The 13,509-nt window shown below is 61.2% G+C and overlaps 1 protein-coding gene across 1 annotated transcript; it reads left to right on the forward strand.

Moving 5' to 3' along the window:
• Positions 1–1,267: 1,267 nt before the first annotated feature.
• Positions 1,268–11,722, forward strand: SHISA8 (shisa family member 8; the record flags this gene model as incomplete). The annotated part of the gene is made up of 4 exons (XM_082492811.1): positions 1,268–1,815; positions 9,922–10,046; positions 10,166–10,306; positions 10,888–11,722. 4 exons carry the CDS (start codon positions 1,268–1,270, stop codon positions 11,202–11,204), a joined length of 1,131 nt encoding a protein of 376 aa, XP_082348937.1. The 3' UTR covers positions 11,205–11,722.
• Between the last annotated feature and the right edge of the window lie 1,787 nt (positions 11,723–13,509).

Raw genomic sequence — 13,509 nt, forward strand, 5'->3', positions numbered from 1 at the left:
GCCCAGACCACCCTCGTCCTGGGCTGCACAACGTGCCAGCGCTGGGTGAGGGGCTCGATGGTGCCTCAGTTTCCCCCATCCTGTTCTTTCCACAACAGTCCCAGAACAGGAAAAGCAAATCCTGCCCTTATGGGGAGAGGACCAGGCAGGGATGATTAATACCGTCCTTATGGGTGGCACCAGTCAGAGAGCAGAGCAGTGGGTGCACGTCACCCAGAGAGGCCCAGACTTTGAAGCCCAAACAAGGGGCCAGACAGTGGCTTGCTAAAAATCATCCTGGCTCTGGCAAGGACACATTTCGGGGGGTGCCCCAGTAGCCCCCCACTTCACCCATCCTGCAGCTCCCCCTGTACACAGCTCCCTGTGGAGGATGCTCTGATGGTCACACCGGGCTGCGGCTGCTGCTCTCCTCCTTTCCCCCCGTGGCCCCGAGCTGTGGGGCTGCAGGAGGGCACCCTACTACCACGGGGGCTGTGGATCCCCCCGCACATACCCGTCCTGCACTCCAAAGTGCCAGCCTGCCGCCCCGCACCTCCCATCCGGAAGGGTCTCGCAGCCGGGGCGAGGGGGAGGAGTGCTTAGGGGGCAGCGTGGGGCGGGTGCCACGCGTGTCCGGCCGCCCGCGGCGGCAGCCCGACGGGGAGGGCGGGCGTCCTGCCGCCCGGTGGCGGCGGGGAGCCTGGCAGAGGACTCGGTGAAGGACCTTCTCCGGTTTCCTCGGGAGGCTGGCAGGCGGCGGGGGAGCCGAGCCCCCCGCGCCTCGCTGGCCGCGCCGGCTCCTTCCCCCCGCCCTCCTCCTCCTCCTCCTTCTTCTCCTCCTCCTCCCGCTCCTCCCGTCCTGCTCCAAAGGGCTTTCGCTGCTTTTCTCTTTTCCTTTCCTCCCCTCTCTCCTCCGCCGAGCGCGGTGCCGGGAGGCGCGGGCAGAGGAGCGGGGATGGGGCGGCCGCCAGCCCCCCGCCCGCCCGCCCGCTCCCGCCGCCCGCCGCCGCCGCCGCGTCCCCTCCCCGGCCGGCGGGAGGCGGCGGCTCTCCCCCGCCGTCCTCCTCGCCTCCTGCTCTGAATTTCTGCCCGTCGGCCGATCTGGGGAGAAGCGGGAAGGGGGTACGTCCCCTCGCACTTCCCCCCCCCCCCCCCTAAGTTATTTCCCCCCCCTTTTTGCCTTTCCTCCATCACCCCCCCCTCCCATCCCGTTTCTCCTCCGCGGGAGATCTTCGGCGGCCATGCGGCAGGTCCCGGGCGAGCGGCTCTAACTCGCCCTCTCGCCCGGATGGCCCCCCGGAGCCGCGGGCGGATGGAGCCGAGCTACGTCGTGGGTATCTGCTGCCTGGTACTGCTGGAGCCGGGCCGGGTGTGGAGCGGGGAGCCCAGCACCGGGGCGCCCGGTGAGAGCGGGAACGGCAGCCAGGCACCGCCGGCGGAGACCACGGCCCCCGCGCCCACCGGGGCAGCACCAGCTGGGGGGGACCGCTGCCGCGGTTATTACGACGTGATGGGGCAGTGGGACCCGCCGTTCAACTGCAACGCCGGCATCTACCAGTACTGCTGCGGGACCTGCGGGTACCGCTTCTGCTGCCAGTTCAAGCCCGGGCGGCTGGACCAGAGCGGCTGCTCCAACTACGACACCCCCAATTGGGTCAACACGGGCCAGCCGCCTGCCCGAGTGGATGAGACTCCCGAGGACCCCACTCGCGACAAGACCAACATGATCGTCTACATCATCTGCGGCGTGGTGGCCATCATGGTGCTGGTGGGCATCTTCACCAAGCTGGGCCTGGAGAAGGCACAGGGTCCCCAGACGGAGATGACCGTCTCCAGGTAAAGGGGTCCGGGTCATCCCACTTGCCCCACTCAGTCCCCCCATGGGTGGCAGCCCATGTCCCCAGCCCCTTGCATAGGGTGAGCCCCGGCTTCACCCTGGAGCTGCCAAAAGGATGAGGTGATCCCCAAAATCCCCATCCCGGCATGCCGAGACACTGGGGGAGGGGGTGGGGATTAGCTGCAGCCCCCCAACCTCTCCCAGCAGGGAGGGCTGCCAGCCGGGACAGCCTCCAAGAGAAGGGGTGATCGTACACTCATCCGCTCTCAAAATGACCTGCTGCATCCATGGAGGAGGCCTGTCCCAGGCTCAGGAGAGCCATCCCCACCGGCAAGTGGGGTGGGTGATGTGTCAGCTATAGGACGTGCCTCGCCCCCAAAAAAGCGGTGGTTCCCAACGCGCGGGGGAGGCGAGACAGGGTCTGACTGTGCGTGGAGTGACTCGGGACGCAGTCCCCTTGGGTCAGCCTCGTCGGCAGTGCAGGGGGAGAGGAGACGGCAAAGACAGCTCCGCCGTGACTGCTGCGCCTCCTCGGTGTGTGAGTGCACGCGTGTGTGTGCGCGTGTGTGCATGGGTGAGCACAGGCGCCAGCCTCTCTGCGCTGGGGTGGGACATCACCCTTGCGGTGGGCGGACATGAGGCTGCATATCCCCCGAGGCTCAGCCTCCAGCGGAATTGGGCAGCCTCCCCCTGGCCCCCCGTGCCCTGCGGCTCCAGCCCCTGGGCTTTTCGGACCCCTCCCAGGGCTAACCACAGAGCTGGCAGGGGGAAGGTTTGGGGTGTTAGGCACACCTCGCCATTGGGGACCCCCTGTGCCTTCCCCTGCTCCTGCCCAGTTCCCATGGCCATCAGTGCATCTTCCCCTCTCCCTCCCGCACCAGTGCTGGCTCCAGTTACACGCTTGTCACCTTCGCTTTCTGCCCATCCCCCTCACCCCCCCCCCCCCCCGCCCCTTGCTGCACCCCCTCCCACCCTTCCAGCACTGAGGTGTCACGAGTGGTCTGGCCTCAGCCCTGTAGGGTGCACCTCCGGCTTCCCCAGGGGCAGCGGACTCGTGTGCCCAACGCTGGGGCACACGGGGACAGGCAGGAAGGGCAGGTGACACCCCACCCCACCCCCAGCCGGGGGTGGGGCGTGGCAGGGTGTGGCAGGGCGTGGCAGGGCAAGGCAGGACCAGCGGGCAAAGCCAGGCAAGGGAGGGCAGGACTGGTGGCTCTGGTCCTGGCCACAGCTCTGCCACCTCGCTTTCCCCTTGGTGTCATGTTGTACAGCGCGTCCGCTTAGGTAGATTTTTTTTTTTCCTCTCCCTCCTTTTTTTTTTTCTTTTATTTTTTTATACCAATCACATTCAATGAGTTTAACACTTCGGAGCGGCTGCCAGCAGCTCCCGCCTCCCCCGGCGCAGCTTTTGCCCCTGCGGCTCTGACTCAGAGCTGTCCCCTCCTCAGCCTCCCCCCGGTGCACGTGCAAATGCACACGGGTGCACACGCGTGTGCACGCACACACACAGGCGCATACACATGCGCGCACACACACAGAGGAGCGGAGCCAGGGCAGGTTCACCAAAGTGGTTGTGTCGTGGTTGTGCCATGGTGGCCCCAAATCAAAGGGGGAGGGATGGAGAAGGCGCCTAACAGAGAGGGGCCGGGGGCTGAGCCGAATCCAGCACCTCACGGAGAGCAGCGGTGTGCACGCTCTGCTTCGCGTCCTCCCAGCGAGGACGTTGAGCCTGGCAATAAACCCATTTATATGCCATTTTGATCAGGGATTTTAGCTTCCAAAAAATAAAAAAAAAAAAAAAGGAAAAGCAGGGCTGGAGGAAATTATTTCACAGGGACAATGAGAGAGCTGCTCTGATTGCATCCCCCCCCCTCCCCCCCAGCACAGACACCCTCTCTCCTTCCCCTGGGGTGTCCACCTCCTCATGCCTGCCTGGGGCTTGGGTGGCTGCTGGGTGCTGCACCCCAACTCTGGACCTGCTGCACTCCATTCCCAGACCCATCCTACTCCTTGCACCCACTCGGGGGGAGCAGAGGCTTACTCCCCTGCTTGGAGGGGGGTGGTAGCTGGGCATAGATGGGGGTCACAGGACCCTTCTGAGCCACGCGAGGCAGTTTTGGGAGGACCCATGCTGTAGCCCCCGCCTTGGCTGGGTGCCGCTGGGCGCCTGCGCCTCCCCAACGTGTCGCCTGAGGAAGCGCTGGCACCTTGACAGGATCAATACGGCCTCCGCCAGCCTCCCTGCCTCCCCGCTCCCCTTCCACTCCCCCGCCGACGCATCTTTTTTTGGTGTGTGCATCATCCTCCTCCCCTCTCCCCTGGGAAGGAGATACTGTGCTTGGGGAGAGCTCAGTCCCCGAGAAGCCCAGACCTGGGTCCTCATCCCCTACTAGTGGGTCTCGCCTTCTTCCATCACCAGCCGCTGGCGGGACCGCTGCCACTCACCAGGGGTTGTTTTCTGCGGGTAGCATCAATTCTGTGCCGTTGGAGCCGTGTTACCCCATGTCCCCCCTCCCTCTTGCTCAGGCAAGTCTGAATTTTCCCAGTGAGTTTGGGGAGATGGGTGCCTTTTCTCCCCAAAGCCACCCATCTTTCAGGCGCTGGCATACAGGTGGGGAGAAGGCGAATTTTCCTCGCCCGCCTTTGTGGGACAAAATCAGAAGGGCATCTCCATCATTGCAGAAGCTAGGAGAGGGCTTGCCGTCTCTCCCATGCCCCATGTCCTTCTGTGTAAGTCGTGAGCATCTCCATTTCCACGGGGACATCATCTGGCAGGGAGCAGCTTTGCCGCACGGCAAGCCAAGGCAGGGCAGGAGTGGTGCATCGGGTACGAGCCCTGGGCACCAGGCAAGGCACCAGCCCGTCATGGCCTCCTGTGTGCTGGGCTGATGGAGGTGTGCTCAGGGCTGGGTATGTGGCACGAGTATCCAAAAAGGGATGCTGTCACCTCCATCTCGCTGTGTGCCTGGTTAGACCGGGCAATAGACAGCTGGGCTATTTCTAGCTGTCTCACCCCTGTACCCACACGCAGCACAAGGCATGAGCACTGCCACTTCGCCTCCCTCCCGGCGCCTCAGGTAGGAGCTTCTCATTTGCTCCTCGGGCACCGCATCGTGGCCTTGGGCCAGCTCCCTGTTGCACGGCCGGCTTGGTTTCCATTCCCATCCCTCCCTCCCGCCGGGGTTTTTCCGCTCCTTGGAGCGCTGCCTGCTGCCCTGGGACACCTCCCGCTGCCACTGCTTGCAGGCTTCCCTCTTAGGGGGGAAGATCAACCACCTCTGCGCCTCCAGACGTCATTTGTCATGGTCCTGGTCCTGGGCTGAGCCCAGGAAGTGCAATCGGGCATAGGAACCCCACCAGCTCCCCTCAGATGCAGACACCTGAGCCCTTGTCCAGCTTGTCCTGAGACCCCAAAGCCTTGGCCACCTCCAACACGGCTTTTCCTCCCAGCTTTGGCTGCTGGTTCACCCAGGGGAGCGGGCGCCCGAGCGGCTGCAGCTACCTGGTGTGTGTCCCCCCACTCCCCATCCGCCTTCCTCCCTCAAGGCCTTATGGCGGCTCCCGCAAACCCCTCTCCTTCCTGCTCGGCTCACGCTTGGCACCCGTCCCCGGCACTCGCTCAGCCTGGCCAAACCCTGCGTTGAGTCAGAAACACCTGCCTGTGTTTTTCTTCAGGCCCCAGATCTCCGGGGACGTCGGGTCCCTGCTGGCCGCCAGAATCTGGCTGCGCCCATCACATGAGAGCAGACGTCTCCCCGAAACCCTCCTTGGAGGAAATTTCAAGTTGTGGCTGGGGTGAACATCCGTATGGGAAGAGTTGGATGAGGAGCAGCCTCCTGGGGGGCAGCGGGATGCTGGAGAGGGGCAAAACAGCCAGCGGGAGCAGGCGCCCTGGCAGCCGCAGCAGCCAAACCCCAATGCTGGCTTTTCATTCTGTGGGTCCCCCTGCACTGTTTGGGGTCTCAAAACCTGGCCCTGCTGCATGTCGGATTGTGCCGAGTGTTTCTCTGGCATCGCCCCAGTCCACAGCTGTGCCTGTGGTCGATGCCCACGTTAGCACGCAGCAGCGAAGACCTAGAAAAGGTGCTTGCAGGCATCACAGCGAATCGTCATGTGCCACCCAGGCTCTCTGGGGGACAAGAGAGGGGACCGAGCTCCAGCAGGGAGGGAGACCTGGACGCCCGTCCCAGACCGGACGCAATGTTTGTTCAGCCAGGTGGGCTCACTCCCAAAGCCCAGTGCTTTCCCCAGGCTCCATCTCCCCCTTCTACAAGTCATTTTGCAAAGGCACCTTGCTACCCCCAAGCCTTCCTGACCATCCCTGAGCATCCCAGCCCTGCCAGTTGGATGTCCCATGGTGCCTGCGCTGCTCAGTTGCACAGATGGGCACCCCTTGCCCCGAGGAGATGCACTGTAGGCCATGGGAAATGTCCGTCCCCTCCCTGGGAGGGGATGGCAACACTCTCCCTGGGTGCGGAGGTGACATGGCCGGCCAGGGTGCCAGCCCACCCGCAGCCACAGTGTGCCACGTTTCTCCTCCACCACCACGCCTCTGCTCCAAACCTCACCACCCCACTCGGCCAGCGGCTGCCACCTTCTTCTTCCCCTCCAAGGGTTCACTCCAGCTCAGGGCAATGTCATTTCGCCTGTCACTCCATCATCTCTTCTCTCCTCTCCTCGGGCGGCTGCGCTCCTGTCTCCTCCCATCGCTTCCTGTCCCCTTGCCCAGGGCTTGCAGCCACTCTCCTGTTGGGTGTGCTGGGCGTAGAGCTTGGGCCTCCCAAAAGTGGGTCAGCCCCCAGTCTGGGGTGCTCTGCCAGGCCCTGGGTCCTGCTCCCACACGGGCACCTCCATTTCATGCACCGGCAGCTTCCCCGGGGATGGCTCGGGTGCACCGAGAGCTGTGTGCCGGCTCCTGCCACGGAACTGTCAGCCTCCGTCCTCACCACTCCCAGATCTGCTGCTTTGCTCGGTCTCGGGGCTCATGCCAGGCTGGTTTGGGAGGCCTTGGTTGCACCCAGTGGCACAACCAGGCTTGCCATGGAGGTGGCTGAGTGCCCACACAGGTGAGGCTGTGCTCCGGTGAGCCAGGCGGTAGCTGGGAGCAGGATCTTGCCTCAATGACCTTCACACATGGCCCCGTGTGCTCAGCATCCATGGCCATGGTAGTGGATGGAGATCTCACTGGTGCCGCTCGTTAGTGTTTTGCTGCAGATGATCAGTGAAGGTTTAAAGCTGCATCTGCCCCATGTTCCTCACCTCCATCTGTACCCTGGAGCTGTCTCTGTGCAACGGACCACCAGGTGACCTAGGGAGATGTGGTCTGACCATCCCTGAACCCCACCCAGACATGGGACCAGGCTGGAGCTCATAAAACCCCCCCAAAAATGTACAGTGAGACAGCAGCTCCTCAACATGGTGTCACCCTCCAAGTCCACCTCCCTTGCACCCCACCACCTGGGGACGGGCAGGGAGGTGCAGCCCTGGGGGCCATGCTGGCAGCCCTGGCGAGAGACGTGGCTCGTGGTGCAAGGGAGGGAGGTGAGTGAATCTGGGTGTTGCCAGCGCTGAGGGCTCGTGTGTGCCTCCCACCTTAGCAAAATCACTCATTAAGAGCTGCTCACCCCGTTACTGTTAATTGTTATCATCCGCACCCCAGGCGGTCAGCGTGGAGGGCAGGCTTATGTGAAAGATCGCTGATGGATTTATCTGGAGAGGAAAAGTCACAGATAAAAGATTGTTCAAGCTTCATAAATAGACCCGAGGGAAAGAAAAAAAAAAACCAAAACAAAACAAAACAAAAAAAACAGGTCAAATCACATTGAACTTCCTGGTGAAACAAGCCTGTTTGAGCATTGCCCCCCCCCGGGGACATGGGAGAGCAGGCAGTGGCCCATGGGGAGGGGGCCAGGGAGCAATGCACCCCAGGGAAGGTGGGTGCTGACGGGGCGGCAGCTCCCTGGCTTGACAGCCCGTGCCCATGGCCTTGGGGGACCTGCTCCCACCCCAGCCCTGCTCAGGCATAGCCCACTGCCTGCCTGGGCTTACACCCAGAGCTTCTCTGGGTGCAGTACCCATGGCCAAAGGAGCCTGGCTGGGCCCAGAGCTGGGGTCAATTGGCTGCAGGAGGTCTCCTGCGGGGTCTGTGGGGTTTGAGTAGCTCCAGTCTGGAAGTGCCATAGCCTCCCCAGGCAGCCTGGTCCAGCGTTTGATTGCCCTCGCAGGAAAAAAGGTTATTTCTTCTGTTTCAACAGAATTTCCCGTGTTTCAATTTGCACCCATCGCGTCTTGTCAGCCTGGTGCTGTCCTCATTGCACCCTCCCTTCAGATGCTCACCTACATTGATAAGATCCCCCTGAGCCTTCTCTTCTCCAGGCTGAACAGTCTCAGCTTTCTCAGCCTCTCATAGGAGAGACACTCCAGTTCCTTCATCATCTTTGTGACCCTTTTCTGGACTCTCTCCAGTACATCCATGTTTCTCCTGTACTGGGGTGCCCAGAGCTGGACCCAGCATTCCAGGTGTGGTCTCACCAGTGCCGAGCAGAGGGGAATGATCAGCTCCCTTGGACCTGCTGGCAACGCTTTGCCTAGTGCAGGACAGGAGATCATTTGCCGCCTTTAACCCAAGGACACATTGCTGGTTCATGGTCAGCTTGGTGTCCACCAGTACCCCTAGGCCCTTTTCTGCCAAGCTGCCTTCCAGCTTGCCAGTCCCCAGTATGTATAGGTGCCGGGAGTTGTTCCTCCCTCATTTCCCTTCATGATGTTCCTCTTGGCCCACTTGGAGATTAAGTGATCCCAGGGGGGTTGTTACGCAAAGCTCCCCAAGAATGATGTGAAATGAACCCAAAGGGCAAGTGACCCTCCCATGTAGCTTTGCTCTTGCCATTGCCCTGTGATGTTGACTGGATACAAACTGGAAGGGAAAGTGTCCCAGGAACAGTCCTTGGGCCCCCCATGGGCATAACGCATTGCTTTCCCTGTTGTCCTTGCTGTCTTCCATGGCAATTCCCTGCACCAGGTTTGCTGAGCTTTTAAATGCTCTGGAGCTATGAGCTGACACATCCACCAAGTCAGGATTATTCCCCCCTCCTTCCTCTCCAATTTGCATTTATGCATGTTGAGTTTAATCTGCTGTTTTATCGTCCAGCCACTTGCTAACCATGAGCTCCTGCCGCAGCTCCTGCTGTGCGTCTATGAGCCAGCCAGAGTCTTCAAGGTGCAAGGTGTGCTGATCATAAGCCGGGGATTTAGGAGCCAGAAAAAAGCCCCAAATGGACTTCTCTGAGCCCTTGCAGTCATGCAGGGCTGGTGTCTGCAGGGGGGGAGTGGTGGGCCTCCTCCCCACGAACGCCTGCGCCAGCAGGACCATCCAGTCCTGCCCCGGGACTTGCTGCCCAAGGCCACAATGCTGCATGGGCATGCCCTGCTCCAGCACTGCTGGTATGCCCCACTCCAGCATTGCTGGTATGTCCCGCTCTGGCACTGCCGGTGCGCCACAGTGGGACTGCAGCATCTCCGTCCATGAATGTTAAACGAAACAAGGCTTTATCTTATGTAATGGTGTTTAATGTTTAATGCCGTTCCTTACAAGGAGGGTGTTGCGCACAGACAGCACGTGCACCGGAGGCTGCTGCTAGTTCATCGTCCTCCCCAAAGAGGTGCAAGCGGCCTCTCTAAGCCCTTCCTCGGGGTCTTCTCCACTTTGAAGGGACTCAAGTGGAGGTGTTGCCTCCTCTCCCTCCCTCCTCCAGGCTCTCGCTCTGGGGGAGCATCCCCGAGCTGTTGCTCCAGCTGCCATCAATTCAGCATCCTCCAGCTCGGTTTGTCGTACCCTTGCAGCCATACATCTCCCTTGCCACCTTCACCCACTGACACTCTCGATCCGAGGAGGGCTCATCCCCAGCCAGACCCCAATTTACTGTTGGGAGTGGCTCACCAGCCCCCCTGCAAAAGCTGGGTTGGGAGCCTGGGTGCACTCCTTGCTCCCAGCAGCCGTTTCCTAGCCCCAGGCTGCCTCCGAACAGAGGGGTTCAGGGCTGGGATGCATTGGTGGGGCTGGGGGAGCAGGGTATCACCCTAACAGCCCTTCCTCCCCTCCCCAGGACGCTGACAGACCTGCTGAAGCAGCCGGGCCATGGCCCCTCCGAGCACGTGGATGGCCTCATGGGGGGTGTGCAGGTCCCGCTGGGTGAGGGGCTGACCCGGGGGCCCCCCAGGAACGGCACAGGTAAGGCGCTGGGGTGGTGGGGGTGAATAAAGGCAGCGAGGAGGGCGCTGCCTGTGGCTGAGCCCCCTGCCCAACTGCCTCTGCCCCCCGCCCACCTGCCTCTGCCCCCCCCTTCCCAGACAAGCCACCCTTGAACAACGCGGTGGCCATCGCCCCGTCGCTGGGGCGGCCCCACAGCCACGGCAAGCGCTTGCCACTGGCTGGCGGCTTGGCCCTGCCGGCTCCCGCCTACACTACCTACGCCACCCTCAAGGCTGCAGGTGAGTTCCACTGCCGCGCGGGCCGGAATGGCGGCCGGGGGAGGGCAGGGGGATGCGCACCGCAGACCCCACGGGCGGGTGGGGAGGGATGGGGGGCTCGCAGAGGGGCATGGGTGGGACGAGTACCCCAGTGCCACAGGGCTCCCCGGGCAGTTGCTCATGGCAGAGGCTATGCAGCTCTCCCACTGCCAGCCAATCAGCGCCCAGGATCCCCCATGCAGCCACTGCACTCCTCAGCCAATCAGCGCCCAGGATCCCCCATGCAGCCACTGCACTCCTCATCCAATCAGAGCTCAGGGTCCTCTATGGACGCACTGCACTCCCCAGCCAATCAGAGCCCAGGATCTCCCAAAACCCTACAGCATGCCCCTACCCAATCCATGGCCAGGATTCCCTGCTGCACTCCCCAGCCAATCCATGGCCAAGATCCCCCCCACTCCCCAGCCAATCAGCACCCAGGATCCCTCCAGCAGGCCCCTCAGCCTCCCCAGCCAATCTCCACCCCCACCCCCCTGTGCCTCGCCCCATGCCAGCTGAGGGGTGTGCCCCACGGGGGTGACACCGCACCCCTGTCCCCACAGAGAGCGCCCCTGAGGACTTCTACAGGCGGTTCGGGGGGCCGGAGGTGCCCCCCGCCGGCGCCCTGCCCTTCCCACCCGCCGAGGCCCCAGCCCTGCCCGAGGGCTGCCCCCCGCCCAAGGCCAAGGGCCCCAAGCTGCCGGGGGGGCCAGCCTTCGCAGGGGGCTGGGAGGGGGTCCCCCCCCGTGGCCCCCGCCGGCCTGGCCTGGCCGCCCTGCGTTCTGAGGGGCCACCCGAGGCCTTCGGGCCTGCCACCCCGCTGTACGGCCAGCCCCCTCGGCACCTCGCCACCAACAGCAAGACCGAGGTCACCGTCTGACAGCCGGCCGGCGCCATCGGGGACCGGGGCTGGGGCTGCCCGCTCACCCGAGCACGGCCCACCAGAGCAAAGCATCATCGGTCCTAACGTAAACCACGACGGCTGGCCATGGTGGGAGATGCACCGTCCTTCTTCTCCCGGGGATGGGGGCTGCTGGATGTACTTCACCATCGAGGAGGCACTGTGGGCCAGGAGGCCATCCCTCTCATTTGGGCAACAAGTTTCAGCTGTTCTCAGCCCGCCCCATGAAGAGGCTGAGCCAGGGCCACATAGGTGGAGCAGGGGGTGGGGGGCTGATGCCGGACAGACCACAGTCCCCAAGGATGTGGGGGGGGGACACCACACATCTTGCTGGGGCCAGTCACCCCCACCTAGCCCCTGCGAGCAGGTAGGGGAAGAGCAACGGACTCAAAGCACCATCCTGGCGCTGCTGGCAGAGCCCAAGCAGCCTCTTTCCCTCCCCAGCCTCCCCTTCCCCACTACCCCAGCCTCCACCTTGTCAATAAATAATACATTAAACTGTATGGCCTTGGTATGGATTGGCTGGGGGTCCCCATGCTGCTCCCAAAAGCCCAGCCCCTTCCCCACAGGCAGCAGGGTGCCAAGCCCACTCCTCCACAGGATCTGGGGGACCTCCTCCATGGGGGACGTGGTGGGAATACAGCGTCCAGGGCCAACTGCAAAACCCTTCGAGCAGCTACACAAAAAAACAAACAGATCTTCTCTGCCTGAAGTTTAATGGTTCTGACAGTTTTACCAGGGGGAGCAGAGAAACAAAGAGAGGGAGCAGAAGGACATTGTTCCAAGCAAGGTCAGGTAAAATGCTTTCCTCCTATATAGATGCTCCTAAAATTGCAGGCTGCTGGCCCAGCTCTACCTTGCGTGGCTCTGCTCAAGCCATCAGCCTCTTGGGTTGCTTCCAAATGAGCACAGAGACACCACACTTGCTCCACCAAGGGACGATCTTTCACTGCAAGCCGTATAGCTCAATTTTCCCGGTTATCCGGACAAAGGATTTCAGCTTCCCAAAACACTTATGTGGTTAGATATCTTGGAAGAACATTTCAGGCTCACCTATGCTTAAGAGCACCTGCTGGGTGAGATGAAGAGAGTGGAGATAAACAGGTCAGGCGGGAGGTGGTGGTAACGTTCGCCTTTATTAGGTAACAGATGCTCACAAGCCCTGGAACAGGGTTTTCAGACAGCAGATATGTTCTCTGGGGAACCCCCCCACCACCAGGTGCACCTCATTTCACAAAGCATCCCTACTTCAAACTCCATGTGGATAAATAGACTTTCTTCACATAATCCATAAACCAATTTCCTTCCACCCGCAAACAAAAAAGTTACAGTATATACACACACATATAAAAAAAGTTGTAGGGACAGATAGGCAGCAAATTTATGAACAGTGTAGAAAAAACAGGGCAAAGATCCCTTGCCCTGGAGGAGAGAGGGGTACCAGCAACGCTAGGACCTTCCGTGGATCATGCCATTAGCCACCAGGGTTTCAGCCCTGCAGCCTCCCACCCCCTGCCCAGCCGGTCCTCCCTGCAGCCCAGCTCCCAGGACTCAGTCCACCGTTAACGACAAAGTGAAGCCTCAGCATCTCCATTTTCCAAAAGTCTTGCTTCCTCTTTTACTAAAGCACAAAGCTTCCCACGTGTTGGATGCCAATCTGGGGAAACACGAAATAACTGGGAGGTTGCTACAGGTAAGGAGTTTCTGTATTTTAGGAAAAACCCACGACCAGAAAGTCAGTGCAAGAACCATTAAAGAGGATAAAAAGTACAAGGATGCGATCTGCTCCCTGAAATAGGATCACTGATAAGCTAGGAAACTTGGGATGGGCAACCAAAACCCACCCAAACCCAAGAGCTGTTCTGCATGCTTAGGGTACTTGCTCATCGCAGACATGGGAGAGCAACCTCTGCCCCTCAAAGGATGAGCTCTCCTCCAATTACACAGACTGCTGGCCATTGAGCCTGGGGGTTCACCAGCTATTCCCCAAATAAAGCAGGGGAGGGAGGGAAGTGTCTTCTGGTCCCCATGCTTTTGTTTACAGCTATGGCAAAGGGTCACTGCGAATGGGATTTTCTAGGGCACAGCTTTCTCCTGGTCCAAGTTTCCAACTTGTTGAAGCCAGGCAACTCTAGTGCTAGCATTACTTGTGTTCAGTTCCTGCAGCACATGAAATCCCCAAAAGACCCCATGCAGAGCGAGACAAGAAGCCTCCATCCTTTTCCCCTCAGTTTGGAAGGAGCTCAAGCTCTCATGCCCCCCTGCAAAAGCTGGACACACATAG

The sequence above is a fragment of the Vanellus vanellus genome (assembly GCF_965231255.1).
Source record: "Vanellus vanellus genome assembly, chromosome: 1".
Classification (NCBI taxonomy): domain Eukaryota; kingdom Metazoa; phylum Chordata; class Aves; order Charadriiformes; family Charadriidae; genus Vanellus; species Vanellus vanellus.